Source organism: Augochlora pura, chromosome 1 (assembly GCF_028453695.1).
Source record: "Augochlora pura isolate Apur16 chromosome 1, APUR_v2.2.1, whole genome shotgun sequence".
Taxonomy (NCBI): domain Eukaryota; kingdom Metazoa; phylum Arthropoda; class Insecta; order Hymenoptera; family Halictidae; genus Augochlora; species Augochlora pura.
The window spans coordinates 3,651,895-3,666,466 of record NC_135772.1 but is presented as its reverse complement, the minus strand read 5'-3'; the positions used below and the strand labels follow the sequence as shown (position 1 = coordinate 3,666,466).

The window sequence follows — 14,572 nt, the reverse complement described above, 5'->3', positions numbered from 1 at the left end:
TTAACTTTAGCGTCATGTGTCGCTGTTTTATTAAATGATTAATTATTACGCTGTATTTAACAGCTAATGAATTATGTTCCTAGATTAATTACCAAGGATTTGAAAGCTGCCCTCTTACCGACACATTTATCAAGCATTATAGCTCGAATCAAGTATGTTCTACACCTAATTCTTACTAATCTAATAAAGTATCTTGTATACTCCATTCTTACTGTAAACAATTAGCATGACAATATTGATTTGTGCTCTCGAAGAACATTAATAAAATGAATTTAGCTTTTATTCTCCCTTTACTTTCCACTACACTTTAATAAATAAAATATTAGCTGCCTGTTGCTCACGCGTAGAGGACGTTGATCAGTCTCTACTCGTACCTTATCTATGATAATATGTATGCATGTATGTATATTGAACACAGCTTAAACCGTGACTACGCGTACGCTTTTTTAAAACATATGTAACAACTTCCTGCAAATGTTTATCTAACATGCATACGACGTAACATATTTACAAGATGCAAATAACGCAATGTTCAAGTCATGAACTGCTACTTAACCTTAATGGTGATGACTCAAATAACAAAGCTAGAACGGAAAGCCTTCTTTTCCTGCAACGAATATCAAATTTCAAATAAACCGCCATGAGATTATTACTAATGTATGTAATTACATTAGATAATTTGACAGATACTTATTAGGCAGACTGATGACACTACCTTTAGTATTAGCAATGTGACATGGCATTAGAAGACAAATGATGACGGTTCACACATAAAACATGCTTTCCCGCGATGATGTGTTCATAAAGAATGTGTCATTCAAATAAAAATCCTGTGTGGAAGGTGCAAATGCGCGCGCAGGATACAATCGTGCCGGAATTACAGACCGACCTAACCTAGCTAACCTCATAGTGAAGCCTATATAGCATATGACGTATGTTTCTCGTGGAAGTAATTATTTAACCGTGTTTAAAAGTACGAGGAAGATTAAGGAGCAAGAAATATGACAGAGGGAAATGTAGATATCGACAGATTAACCATAAACGGGACTACAGATGACGAGGATATCGTTACACCCTGGGATGTTGAATCCAAAAACGATAGTGGAATTGACTATGATAAACTAATTAGTGAGTTTCACGAAGTTTATATTCTATCGTGTATATCCTAAACAATTGTCGTTCTGATTACTGCAACAAAAACAACTATCATTTATTAATAATGCCTGAGATTTTCCTTTCTGGAAAAAGCTTATATTTAATAGCATTTGTGTCATAGTTTATAGTTACCTTATGGGATTTTTCTTCTTGTAGAAAGGTTTGGAAGCACGAAAATCGATGAGGAGCTACTAGCTAGATTTGAGAAGATCACTGGCCAAAAGCCACATCATTTCCTGAGGAGAGGAATATTCTTCTCTCACAGAGACATGCATACCATCTTAAATCTATATGAACAAGGAAAACCATTTTATCTTTATACTGGCAGAGGACCTAGTACAGACTCTATGCATTTAGGACATCTAGTACCATTTATGTTTTGCAAGTGGTTACAGGATGCGTTTAATATACCATTAATCATACAATTGAGTGATGATGAAAAGGCCATATGGAAGAATCTAAAGATAGAGGATGCTATTAAACTTTCTTATTCCAATGCAAAAGACATCATAGCCCTTGGTTTTAAACCAGACAAAACGTTCATTTTTTCTAATCTAGAACACATTGGAAATAATCCAGCTTTCTATCAAAATATGATTAGAATTCAAAAGGGTGTTACATTTAATCAAGTAAAGGGTATCTTTGGATTTGGTGATAGTGATCCCATAGCAAAGATAGCATTCCCACCTACCCAAGCTGCCCCAGCAATTTCCAGCACATTTCCCTTCATCTTCAAAACTGCAAAAGTCCATTGCTTAATCCCATGTGCTATTGATCAGGATCCTTATTTCCGAATGACAAGGGATGCTGCACCCAAGATTGGCTATCCAAAACCTGCTTTATTACATTCTGTGTTCTTCCCAGCTTTACAAGGGTCTAAAACAAAAATGTCTGCCAGTAGTGACAATAGTGCAATATTCTTGACAGACACGCCAAAGCAAATAAAGAACAAAGTTAATAAACACGCGTTCTCAGGTGGGCAGGCTACTGTTGAAGAACATAGACAATTAGGAGGCAATTGTGATGTTGATATATCTTATCAATGGTTGAGATTTTTCCTGGAGGATGATGAGAAATTAGAACAACTTAGGAAAGTAAGTGCAAAATATTTAAGTAAACTAGCAATTTTTTACTTAATTCTAATTCAATTTCCAGGGTTACACTAGTGGAGAAATTTTGACTGGAGAACTTAAGAAAGAGCTAATCAATATCTTGCAATCTTTAGTAGCTGAACATCAAGCCGCTAGAAGTAAACTAACAGATGCTATAGTAAGAACATACATGGTTCCCAGAGATCTTGGTTTTGTAACGAATTCGAAATAATTGCACAAAGATTTCTTATGTACATAAAGCACACATTCACAGAAACTCCTTTTCCATGAATTTATTTAAGTTTATTTATTTAAAAAGTATATGAATAATTGTTCGAACAAAAAGAATTATTTTTTAAAGTATCATGGTGATAGATTAAACTGCTTTTCTAAACTACATATTTGATATTTATGTCTATATCCCCTTTTATTTATGTAGAAATACAATCCTAAATTAAAATTAATTTAAACTCATTACATAATATTATTTATCAGTTTCTAATGCAAATACTCTCTATTTTTCTATACTTGTATAAAAATAATAACTGCCTACATCAGTTATCTTGTAACTAAAATATATTGCTTGTTATTAATATTCCTCCTGTATTGTACTTAATATTAAAACAATATAAGTTGATGGAGTTCTATCAGTGGTGTTAGTCATACAACGAAGTTATTTCAAAGTATTACAACATATTGTAAGAGCAATAAAGTACTTATTATTTTATTTATTGATTATATAAATTTGTTCACGTTGAGAAATATAAATTGCGATTACTATACTTCTCTTCTATTACTCAAAAATCTAAACCTATATAAAATTTACAATCATCAGTTCATTAATACTATATAGTCGAAATACTTCTTATAAATAAGTAATAACCTCAAGTAATATTTGCTCGATGAATTATGATTACATAAAAAAAATAATACTTATCAAAATGTAATCATTTCTGAAAGAATGATAAGTTTTATATATGGACTGTTATCAAAAGTTACATTACATACATTTCGGAGTTAAGCATCAATCGATTCAAGTTCTTCGTTCTATTGATTAATTAAAGAAAAAATAATTGACAAAAGTTTCGGCTGTCTCCATCGATCAATTAGCTATAAATATTAAATATTTCCTACTTCTAATTGATTTAAATATTAAAATTGATTAAAAATACGTTAACTTTCTGTATCACAGTTCGAAGCTATGTTCAAATAGATCGAGAATTCGTTCAAATCGATTTTGAACGCGTGCAGCATAATTCAAATTTCTTGAATTTGCTGACTGTAACAATACTGATAAAGGCAATAATCTTCCACAGTTTGAATTATCATCGACAAAAACTTCGTGTTTTTGTTTATATAGTTGTTCGTAAGAGTTAATTCCAGTATCGCGCGTGAGTTAATTTTACCTCAGAATTCTATACATATATAGGGTGTCCCAGAGTGATCGTCCATCTTATCAAAATGGAGGAGCATGGTCTTATGGGAAATCTGAAAACTTGTATACACAGATATATTGAATAAGAATTTTTCAATTCCTGAAATTGGCTTAAAATATTTTATTTGGACTAGAAATCTCATTTTAAAAATAGAATCTCACAGTTTTTTATTACGAGTAAGAGAATAAAAAAAATTTTTGCCTCAAACATTAATTTCAAAAACACTTTTATTAGAATTTGAAATCATTAAAGAAAATTCTCTCTTCTTTTTAATTTTCAAAATTCTATTATATGGCGTGTCAATTCTAATAGAACTCGTTTTGAAATTAATCTAGATAAATGAGTGATCTAATTGTTAATTGAATTAGTTGAGATATGAGGGGACAATAGAAAAAAATTTTGAAAATTCGAAACACATGAAGATTTTTCAAATTTCCCATAGAACCCCTCCCTTTATCTCAACAAAGATAAACAAATATTTTAGGACACCCTATATGATTGCCCAGTCTTGAGCGGAAATCGCAGCCTTCTGATTGGTGGATTATGACGCCATGAAGCAATGCTATTAATAACCAACGCATGCGCAGAAAATCACCTAGTGTATATCCGCCATTCATGCAAGTCGATTTCGTTGGTTCTGTGTGTTGAGCCTAGCAAAGGAACATGGTGATAGTGGTATGAAACAAGTCTATTAGCAATACCACGCTCTACACATATATACTTTCCTGAAGTAACGATGATATTTGGTCACGATCTCCCTACGTAAGTTTCGTGAACATGTAGCCTGAGGTATAAACTATTTTAGTCGCGAAATTTGGCACTGCCAAATAGAGTTTTCCATTAGAATTTGATACAGCTGATTTTTTTCCCCTGAAACCCACTAATTCGCAACGTCGGCGGAGTTTCAATTATAATTTCATAATAAACGTGACCGCATGTTGTTCGAGTATCTCTATTTACGCGAACGTTATCTGTGCACCGTTCAAAATATTCGCAGTTCCAGATTACATTGTACGTTACGCTCGGCATTAGAGCGATGTTATGTTCCATTTGTCTTTTTTTCCCCTTATTCAAACAAAAATTATAACTATAACGCAAACCGACTTTTCCGCGAGGTCTCTGCTCGCAACAATCGGGAAGTAAATTATAAGTTATGTCGTAACATATACAATGAACGTGATATGACTCTGACTTGTATTTATATGTACATACAGGGTGTTCCAGGTTTTAGCGGTCAAACATTGTCAGTGTGTTCTGTGGGCTAAGTAAGAAAAAATGTTATATAAACATAAGTTGTTTGATGCTGTATTAAAAAACCATTATAAAAACAGTCGTGTGGTTACTGTGACACGAGGTAGGAATGGACCAGTGATATTTACATTTGCTACATTTTTGCAAACAGTGTATATTTTGTTAATTTAGTCACACAGAATACATTGATAAAAATTGATTTATTAATGGAAGAATGAAACGTTCTCTGCATCAATAGCTGATTTTTTTTTCTTTGCAATTTCAGGTAAAACTTAAGAAAGCGTTACTCGAATGATCAGTTAAAAGATGCTGGTCAAATAATACCCAAGGAATCAAATTGATCGAGTTGACGCAATATATATTTAGTAAATACTATGGGGGCACTTTTGGATACTCCGAAGACAGAAAAATATAATGAGCATGGCGAGAGCAATGGATTACGCTATGGTGTTTCTAGCATGCAAGGATGGAGAACAGAGATGGAGGATGCTCATAGAGCAATAACTGGCTTAAATGGTGGTCTGTCAGATTGGAGCTATTTTGCAGTGTTTGATGGTCATGCGGGGGCTTTAGTATCTGCTCATAGTGCAGAACACTTATTAGAATGTATAATACAAACAGAAGAGTTTAAAGCAGAAGATGTTATCAATGGAATTCACTCGGGCTTTCTCAGATTTGACAGAGCAATGAGAGACTTACCAGAAATGAGTTCTGGCACAGATAAATCTGGTTCTACAGCTGTCTGTGCATTTATATCTCCCAGAAATATATATATCGCAAATTGCGGCGATTCTAGAGCTGTACTCTGTAGAGCAGGTGGTCCTGTATTCACAACACGAGACCATAAACCTGTTCTGCCAGCTGAAAAAGAAAGAATTCAGAATGCTGGTGGTAGTGTCATGATACAGAGAGTTAATGGAGCTTTAGCTGTTTCTAGAGCATTGGGAGATTATGAGTACAAAAATTTAAAAGATCGGGGCCCCTGTGAACAGTTAGTGTCTCCAGAACCAGAAATATTTATGCTAGATAGAGACGATGAACACGATGAATTTCTAGTTTTAGCATGTGATGGTATTTGGGATGTAATGGACAACGAAGAACTATGTAATTTTATACATTCGAGGCTGCTGCTTACAGATGATTTAGAAGCAGTTACGAACCAGGTTACAGATACCTGTCTTTATAAGGTAATGATACCTACAGATTTATAATGCATCTTATAATAAGTTTTATTAGCATTAGTTTCAAAAGTGTGCTGCTTTAATTATTTATGTTACTGCATTATTTACATATTTATAACATTCAGGGTAATTCTTTCAAAAAAATAGGATCTCCCTACAGATATTACTGATTTGCAAGCTTATGCAATGTTTATAAACAGTGATACATTCATTTATTTGTTCTCCATATTTCATGACTCTTGTGTTACTTTTTCAGCCTATATTATTATTATCATAATGAAATGTGTGTTATTACATTTCAACCTTCAAATAACATCCTACTGTTTATGTTATTAAACTTGTGCATCATGCTTTTAGTATATTTACAGTTTCCTTCGCTTATTGAAGAATAAAATGCAATATTTGTATCTTATTAGCTTCTGTACATTTAATGATGAGTGAATTTTTTAAAATTAATAAAAGAATAGTATGCACTCTAATGTTACAAAAAATAGAATTGCATTTCTTGCAGATCCGTTTATTACAAATAATTTTGTTTGCTTTTTGTGTAGGGTAGCAGAGATAACATGAGCATAGTTTTGGTAACGTTTCCTGCTGCACCAAAGCCAAGCCTAGAAGCACAGATAAAGGAAACCGAGTTGGAAACGGCCGTTGAAAGGAGCATTAAAGGTTCATTATCATTTCCATATTCACGACAATTATATTCTTTCTGCTGTTGCATTAATACAAGATCACAGTATCATACACGAACTTGACATTCTGACAACCCTTAAACAAATAACTGCACATCGTTCAGTAAGGAAATTTTAGTACAATCAAATACAATCTTTATAGTGGCATAACTAGAGTACAAACGAAGTAGATCTGTGTTCCTCATAAATTAGTGAACAAATATTTACACACTTTTTTTTCAGAGCTATTTAAGTACCTTATTCCATATAAAAAATGTACAAATCTAAAGTAAAGTAGATTTAACATATAGTAAAGTAGACAAATGCTAATATACAATCGAACACACAGTATTGAAGTTTACCACGTTTATATTTTAATGCCGTTTACGATAGACTGTTCCATATAATTCAAATATGTATTATTTGAAAAAAATATTTTACTAGTCATTACCATATATGAATCAATTGAAATATATACAGTATATATTATATAATATATTTTTAGTAAACAAATATTTCTCAGATTTTAAACATCTGTTGTAATTAAGTGCCACATAATTTTCGTACCTTATACACACCTCTTAGAAGGTATTTATATGTGTGTTTCTATTAAGAAACGTTAAAAATTTATTCTTGTTCAATGAATGTATTTTCTTATTATACATATATGACGTGTACATTTAAAGATATAACTATAATGTTGCGTTATATTAATTTTTTATTAATGACGAATCACTGTTTGTACATTTTTCGGGTAAAATATTAAACGAAAGTGAAATATTCATAAGTAATTATAAAAGCTATATGTAACACCATCTAAATAATTGGTAAATTCCAGTTTTCGATATTTCACCTTGTGATTAATCATATTTGTGCAATATAAAAGTACTCTGCAAACAGTACACCATATCTTCCAATTGCATACTGTTAGTAAGTAGCAAGCAACTATTACCAAATTTGCAATTTATTATCATGTAACTTCATTCAGTAAATCTTCCATTATTTGTCTTTCTTCAGTCTTATCACTTATATACTGTGTATTGTTTAAACATATCGCCCTTCGTAAATATTTTACACGTGATAGATAACATTAATTTCCACAGTATTCAATCGTTTACTTGTACAACTGTATTTTACTGTATTCTAACTGTTTTTAAATAACAATACCATATACAGAAGTACAAAACAAAAGAAGTTCTTCAAAAGAATATTGTAAAAAGTGTATAGTATATTTTAGTGGAATGTTCAATGTATTTGAAATACTTGTAAAACTACAAAATATATTTAATATGTTTTCAATGTTGATTAAGATATAATGAAAGTATCTGTTATGTACATTTTTTGAGTACTATTCCAAAAATATGCTATCAACATAGACATTATATTATCACACTAAAGTAGTGGCAATTATATCTCTAATTTACGATATTAGGTTGATATGAAGTTATAAATATATTAATGGTTATTTATATTTAGTATTAGTTTTCCTTGTTATTGAATTGTACTAATTGTTTTCTTCCTTAATTAAACGGTTTTAATGCCTAGAATTATTCTTACTTAAAAATGCATTCCACCCTTGGAGTTGATATTTTGAAAAACGTTATTGTAAGTAAAGTTTTGATTAAAAAGTTGTTTGTTCCTCTTTCTAAACACGTAAGCAATGTTACAGGTAGGTTAATGTTTTCCCACAAAGGTACACAGATGTTCATACTTATTGCATCAGTATTTTAATATTAATAACACATTTCTTATGGAGGAACATTCCAACAAAGTTTACTGTTCTCTAAATGCCTAGTTTTCTTATTAGTATATTACAATTCCAGAGGTGGATAAGTTTTAGAAGAGATTACAAATGTAACTATGAATACATATAAACGAAAATGTATCTACTTAAGACCGGATTTCATCTTTCAGGTTTTCCATAAGAAATGTATTCAAAGCTAACTATTCCAGTCCTAAGTAGATGCATGCTTTTATATATTTATTTTATTGTATGTTCATTTTTTTTTAAGAAACGAAAGTAGTATCTCGTATTCCTTATTTATGAAAATTATTAATTGTTATAAGTATCATCAAACTTATTCGATTTCTTTGACAATACTGATAAAAGTTAATGGACAGCATTCATTAGAATACTTAAATGTACAGCACATATGTGATAATAGATGCACAGTGCACTTAATCATGATGTATATTTAATATTTTCAATTGTAAATGCTTATTATTGATTGTACAATTAATAACCCGTTTTATTACTTTTTTTTAGAAATAGTTACTGCACAGGAAGATGAGAATGATTTCGATTTTGTGAAATTACTACAACTTCTTGGGGATATAGAGTTTCCCAATCTGCCTCCTGGTGGTGGTATCTTAGCAATGTAAGTGCACCCATAAATTATTATTTCTTCGTTCGAGAATAGCATAAAAAAATTCTTATTTTAGTTACTATAATTATATTAAGGTTGGTACCTTTAATCTTAAAAGACATTCGATTCTATAATCATATCTGGCATTCTTCCAAAACTGAATATTCCTCACGAAAATGATGTCTTTTTTTTCAAAACTCGACCTTATGTAAAATACGTTGTTCGAAGTAGTTCGAAATGTTTCAAACATGTACATTTTAATAATAACGATTTTTATATTTATTTCTTTTCAGGGTAGCTTTCATAGAACAAGTGTTTCGAGAAGTATGTCCCAGTCGAGCGCATAGTGGAAATCTTGCATTCGAATTTTCCTAGAATTAGACATGTTCCATAATCATAACGATGCAGATGCTGACAGAAATATCTTTATTTTAACGACCCCTTCTGATGTAAAGAAATTCGTTTTAAAATTGTAAGAAAAGTACACTGGTATATTACGAACTAAGTCTTATCTAAAATATATCTGCCGTTGATTATGTGCAGATGGTAAATTCTTGCAGTACGTTCTTGTTGGCGAAAATAAATTAGAGTTTAACAATACATCTAAAGATCGTGAAATATTATACATTTACCCAGTCAGAAAAGAAAAAAAAAAAGAACATGTACATGGTTGACTTTCAAAGTTTTTGATTTGTTTAGTATGTTTGATATAAAAAGAATCACGAAATATTAATTTTTATATTTGCGATTATTTATTACGGAAAGAGAAATTTATATCATGCAGGAAGAACGTCTTGAATTGCAGGGTTGCTTGATGAAATCAAGAGACAGTGAAAGAGTTTAAACAAAAATATTATAGTAAACACTTTTATAATACTTAATAATAATAATTATTACGAAGCATTCGTTTGTTATTATCAATTAAGACATTTAGTTTACAGTACAAGTAACATACAAATGATTAGAATTATCTATAGGTAAAGGAAGTCTTCGTTTTCTATTTCTTCCAAAAGGGTATTATAAAGCAGATAAGTGGAAAAAATATTAATATTTTATAACACTTAAAACATGTTGAGAAACATCACTCAATATACTTTATTGCATAATTTTAAAGAGTCCAAAAAGTGAATTTATAAGTACATCCTGCAGATGGTTCCAATTACTATTGGCATTGGTAATTTTCACAATTATTACAGTCTATTGTTGGATTTTATAAATTCTTCATCCAAGGAGTGAAAAATGTTTATATTACAGTTATTATAAGCAGAGGATTTAGAGGTATTCTACTGGGGATGAGTGTAGATATACTCTATGGAAAACTAGATAATGTGAGAAATTCATTCAAACTGTGTTTGTTCATTGCAGTAAATTACATATTCGAAGAAGTTTCAATGTGTTAAGTTCGAAACACTCGAATTACTTAAGGTTTTTATACTTCTCATGATTTGTACGAAATCTGTAAAATGAAAAAAAAAACAAATACGCTTTTTAATATTCTTGTATGATAATTTATGTACAAGATAACGCTACTTTTTTATAAGTACAAATTATTTCACAGATCTAGATTTTCATTAACACTTAGTAGAATATTTATATCGTATCCTCTTGCAATGTTGATAAAAAAAATGCATAATATTACTATATATAATTATATATTTTTGTAGCTCTAGAGAACTTGCGCTCAGAATATTCACTTCGTCGATCAGTTTTTCATCCTCTTTCTTTGTTAATACGTTTTGGAAACAGTCATACAACTGTTTATTCTACATTTTGAAGGGTTTGAAATTTTTTCATATATACGAGAAGAGTAGGAAAACTGATCACCTAGTTTTAGGAATACCAATACTGTGTATATATATACATATATATATATATATATAAAAAAAAAGTTGTGTCGAGAAAACAGTGTATCAATATTTTATTTAAATCGTTTTTAAAATCAAGCAGTAGGAATATGGTAGGAAGGCCTTGATTTTAATTTCTTAGAGAAATTGTATCTTTGCATTGGTTTATTTGTATTTCAATCGTCAGAAGAATTTGAAGTACAATTATTTAATTAATAAATGTTACAAAGTTTGAATGCTTATCATTAAATTAAAATGGCATACCAGCAAATCTATTAACATAGTCTCCAATAAATTATGTTACATGTAAAAAGGGATGACCAATGAAAATTACCGGAACTTAAAGTTATTATTAATCGTCGCAGCCTTATTTATAATTAAGAACATGTAAGTATTGTGTTAATTTGAAAAGTATGATACCAAAGTTGAATGTTAGCGATTTCTATGAATACGGGTTTAATCAATTAATGAAACGAGATTGTCAGGTAATTACTTACTAACTCCACTTCTTTTTATATGATTGATTTTGTAACCGTCCAAAATTTCCCATTTGTGTAACACGCAGAAACTATGCATCAAGGCCATCCTCAAACATAAAAGTCTATCATATGTATACCAAAGTATAATATTACCGTTCCTGGTTAAACAAAAGTCCTAAAATTAACTAAAGTTTTAACGTTATATATTATCGTTCAATCGATAATGTATATTATCGTTTTAAAGTAATATATTAAAATAAATAATAAATCCCAATATATAGGGTTACCCCCTCTATTTTTACTAACAATCTATGGAGTGTATAAAAGTAGTATTATATTTTGTCGGTACTCTTAAATCGTTTGCTTTTCAGGTGTCAATCATACAAATTTCTTTCTACACATGTTTTCTCAGTGAAATTTAATTACTGTAAATAATATATAAAAATCTTACGGAAAAAAGAACCTGGAGATAGATTTCTCCCCTGTAAAAGTTAGCTCAATCCAAAAACCATAAAATAGTTGAATAATATTTATGTCATCTTATCTTTTAAAAATTTATGGTACTGTAATATGTTGAAGTTACAAAATTTCTATGCCATAAGTTTATCATGAAAGCAATACCTGTGTACTTTCAACTGAAAGGTGAAACTTTTTATGTTCTTGTAACGACTTTACGAGTTTTACTGTCAATATATAATTTACATATACATATATATATATATATAGTTGGAAAAGTTAGAAAGAACAGAAATAACAGTATAATGATAACATTAATAATAATAGTAGTTATGACTGCAGCCACGATAATAAATCCAAAGTGCATTTTTAATATGGGCTTCTGCTACTACCCAGTAGTATAATATTTTATACTTATAGTCCTGTTCTGCACTCACTATCATTTTTATGAAGCGTACCAAATCATATGAACTATCAAATAGCAACTTGTGAACAAATGATTTTACTTTATATGTTGTACTTAAAATAAGTCTAATATTGTACAGAATAGGACTATCAGTTAATTACGAAATACACGCATCTATAAAATTGAATAAATAGTTTTTTCTTCTTTTTTTTGTACATAGTTTTATGTGTGTTTTATTTGTCTTTTGTGTTAAATAATTCAATTATTTCTCATGAAATGTGCCTGCATAATAACTTTAGAATGATCTAAACGTATTTCAAATAATTATTTATTTAAGAAATCAGTATTTTGTAAACAATATATACACGAACCCAATCACTTTTCTTTTTAATTTGTATATCTGATTTATATTATTTTTTCAACGATTGTTACTCACATGTAACGTATGATAAAAATAGTTAAAAGTGAAATACTTAACTATTTCCTTCTCGGTACACAGATCGAAATTCGAAATTTTCAATTAATCTTTTCGTGATGTTACTAAACTGATTTCTTTAATTTCATAGCATGTCCTTTCCTGCAGTCAAAGCTGAATTCTGGAATTGCTCATCTGAAGAATAACTGTCAGTATCTCAATATATTTATATATACTATATAAAATATACTTAATTGATTTTACCAAAAAAGATATATAAATTTAAAATAGTTTGTCTACTATTTTGGTATGTACATTTCAGTGTATCTCAATGCATATAAAAAATAGATTTGTTTTACACACTTTAATTTTAACACCTACACAAATCTTTTGTATAAATAAATGATCCTTTATAGTTAAACATTTACATGTTGGATGTAGAAATTAATCTAACAACAAATTTCTCCTTTCCTTGAGAGACATACCTTTTTTTTTATAATATATACATAGAATTAGGTATGTAAATAAACAAAATTCATTGTTACAATTAAGATATATAATACATAAAAAAAATTAGTTTGAATTATAGCATGCTTGATGTCATATAATATTTTATTATCTGTTTCATCTAGTAAGATTCAATAAGATTTTAATCATGTTTCTTTCATTTTTGATTTATTGGTTCAGTATGTAATAGTACGATGTTATTAGCGTTTTATAAACAATTAGAACATAAAACAACTTATTAATAAGAACAGGTACTTTCATCAGTTATATACATGAGTTGAAAAAATTGTTAAAATCCTATAATAAAATGAGTACGTATTTTATACTAAAATATTGTCATGCCTTGAATCCAGAATAAGAAAAAATATAACTTTTTCTTGTTTCGACCTTTTTATTTATAATTTCTGAAATAAGTGTACTATCTTGAATAATATACAGTATTCCTATAATATTAAATAAATATTAGATAAGCAGTGTTTAATATTGTTTAGACGATTAATGTTAGTATATAAGCATTCAAGAGATTTAGTATCAGAGACGAACTCTTAGACTATTAAAATCATGGAAAAGAATGGGCTTTTATGGCTAGAACATAAGCTGAAAAAATTAAATACACGTTTACCAAATGCACAACAATATTTGTGTCTGGTTCATAGTTTTTCACATATTTTTTAATACTTCAAGATAATCAACTTTATTGATATATCAGATACAAATGATGTAAGTATGTGATGCATTCTATATTTTCAATCAGTGGCACAAATACTTATTGCGCTCTACATGTCTAGTAATGAAATGTTTGCTACATATCTTAATGTTAAAATACATTACTTAGATTAGGATGCAATGGAGTAGCTTAAGGACATAGTATTAAAATGTTACTTTTATTTTAGGATTGTCGACATTCCTTTTATGTCCTTGTGATGACAATTTAGTACAAATAATATTCTGTCCTGTAGAGATACTAAAACGAAAGGAACACTGTGTTTTAATAACAAGTATTGTATTGTAAATTCTATATGTAGAAGTATATGAGCACGAAAATTAAAATACTTATATGATGATATGCTTACAGACATCGCAAGCCAGTTAGTGTACAGAACATGTATACAATTTGTTACATGTGAAACATAAATAAAGTGGCCAAAAATCATGAAAGTGAGATACCGACCGACAAGAACTACACGAGGGGTGCTACATGAACTGACACTATGTGGAATGGTAATTGAATGATGCTGCAGCATATTTAATTTTTTTTTAACAATCTTGAAAATTGTACTGCATCATAGTATCACATTCAAAAAGAAAAAAACA

At 29.7% G+C, this 14,572-nt stretch overlaps 2 protein-coding genes across 3 annotated transcripts; both read left to right on the top strand.

Annotated features, from left to right (window-relative positions):
- Positions 1–619: 619 nt before the first annotated feature.
- Positions 620–2,643, top strand: Trprs (Tryptophanyl-tRNA synthetase). The gene is made up of 3 exons (XM_078180821.1): positions 620–1,128; positions 1,312–2,249; positions 2,311–2,643. The coding sequence occupies exons 1-3, from the start codon at positions 1,002–1,004 to the stop codon at positions 2,476–2,478; spliced, it is 1,233 nt and encodes a 410-aa protein (XP_078036947.1). The 5' UTR covers positions 620–1,001; the 3' UTR covers positions 2,479–2,643.
- Positions 2,644–4,287: 1,644 nt separating this feature from the next.
- On the top strand, positions 4,288–14,382 carry LOC144470388 (protein phosphatase 1B). 2 transcript variants are annotated; one of them, XM_078181566.1, is made up of 6 exons: positions 4,288–4,444; positions 4,897–5,036; positions 5,199–6,120; positions 6,666–6,783; positions 9,052–9,163; positions 9,445–14,382. In XM_078181566.1, exons 3-6 carry the CDS (start codon positions 5,308–5,310, stop codon positions 9,524–9,526), a joined length of 1,125 nt encoding a protein of 374 aa, XP_078037692.1. In that variant the 5' UTR covers positions 4,288–4,444; positions 4,897–5,036; positions 5,199–5,307; the 3' UTR covers positions 9,527–14,382. The 2 variants fall into 2 exon arrangements, with proteins under 2 accessions (XP_078037692.1, XP_078037610.1); XM_078181484.1 differs by lacking the exon at positions 4,897–5,036.
- Positions 14,383–14,572: the final 190 nt, after the last annotated feature.

Excerpts from the sequence above, each read along its gene's own strand:
- Trprs (XM_078180821.1), top strand. The coding sequence starts at position 1,002 with ATGACAGAGGGAAATGTAGATATCGACAGATTAACCATAAACGGGACT. Across the intron at positions 1,129-1,311 it reads TGACTATGATAAACTAATTA|AAAGGTTTGGAAGCACGAAA; the intron begins GTGAGTTTCACG and ends TTCTTCTTGTAG. Across the intron at positions 2,250-2,310 it reads AATTAGAACAACTTAGGAAA|GGTTACACTAGTGGAGAAAT; the intron begins GTAAGTGCAAAA and ends TTCAATTTCCAG.
- LOC144470388 (XM_078181484.1), top strand. The coding sequence starts at position 5,308 with ATGGGGGCACTTTTGGATACTCCGAAGACAGAAAAATATAATGAGCAT. Across the intron at positions 6,121-6,665 it reads CAGATACCTGTCTTTATAAG|GGTAGCAGAGATAACATGAG; the intron begins GTAATGATACCT and ends CTTTTTGTGTAG. Across the intron at positions 6,784-9,051 it reads CGTTGAAAGGAGCATTAAAG|AAATAGTTACTGCACAGGAA; the intron begins GTTCATTATCAT and ends ACTTTTTTTTAG.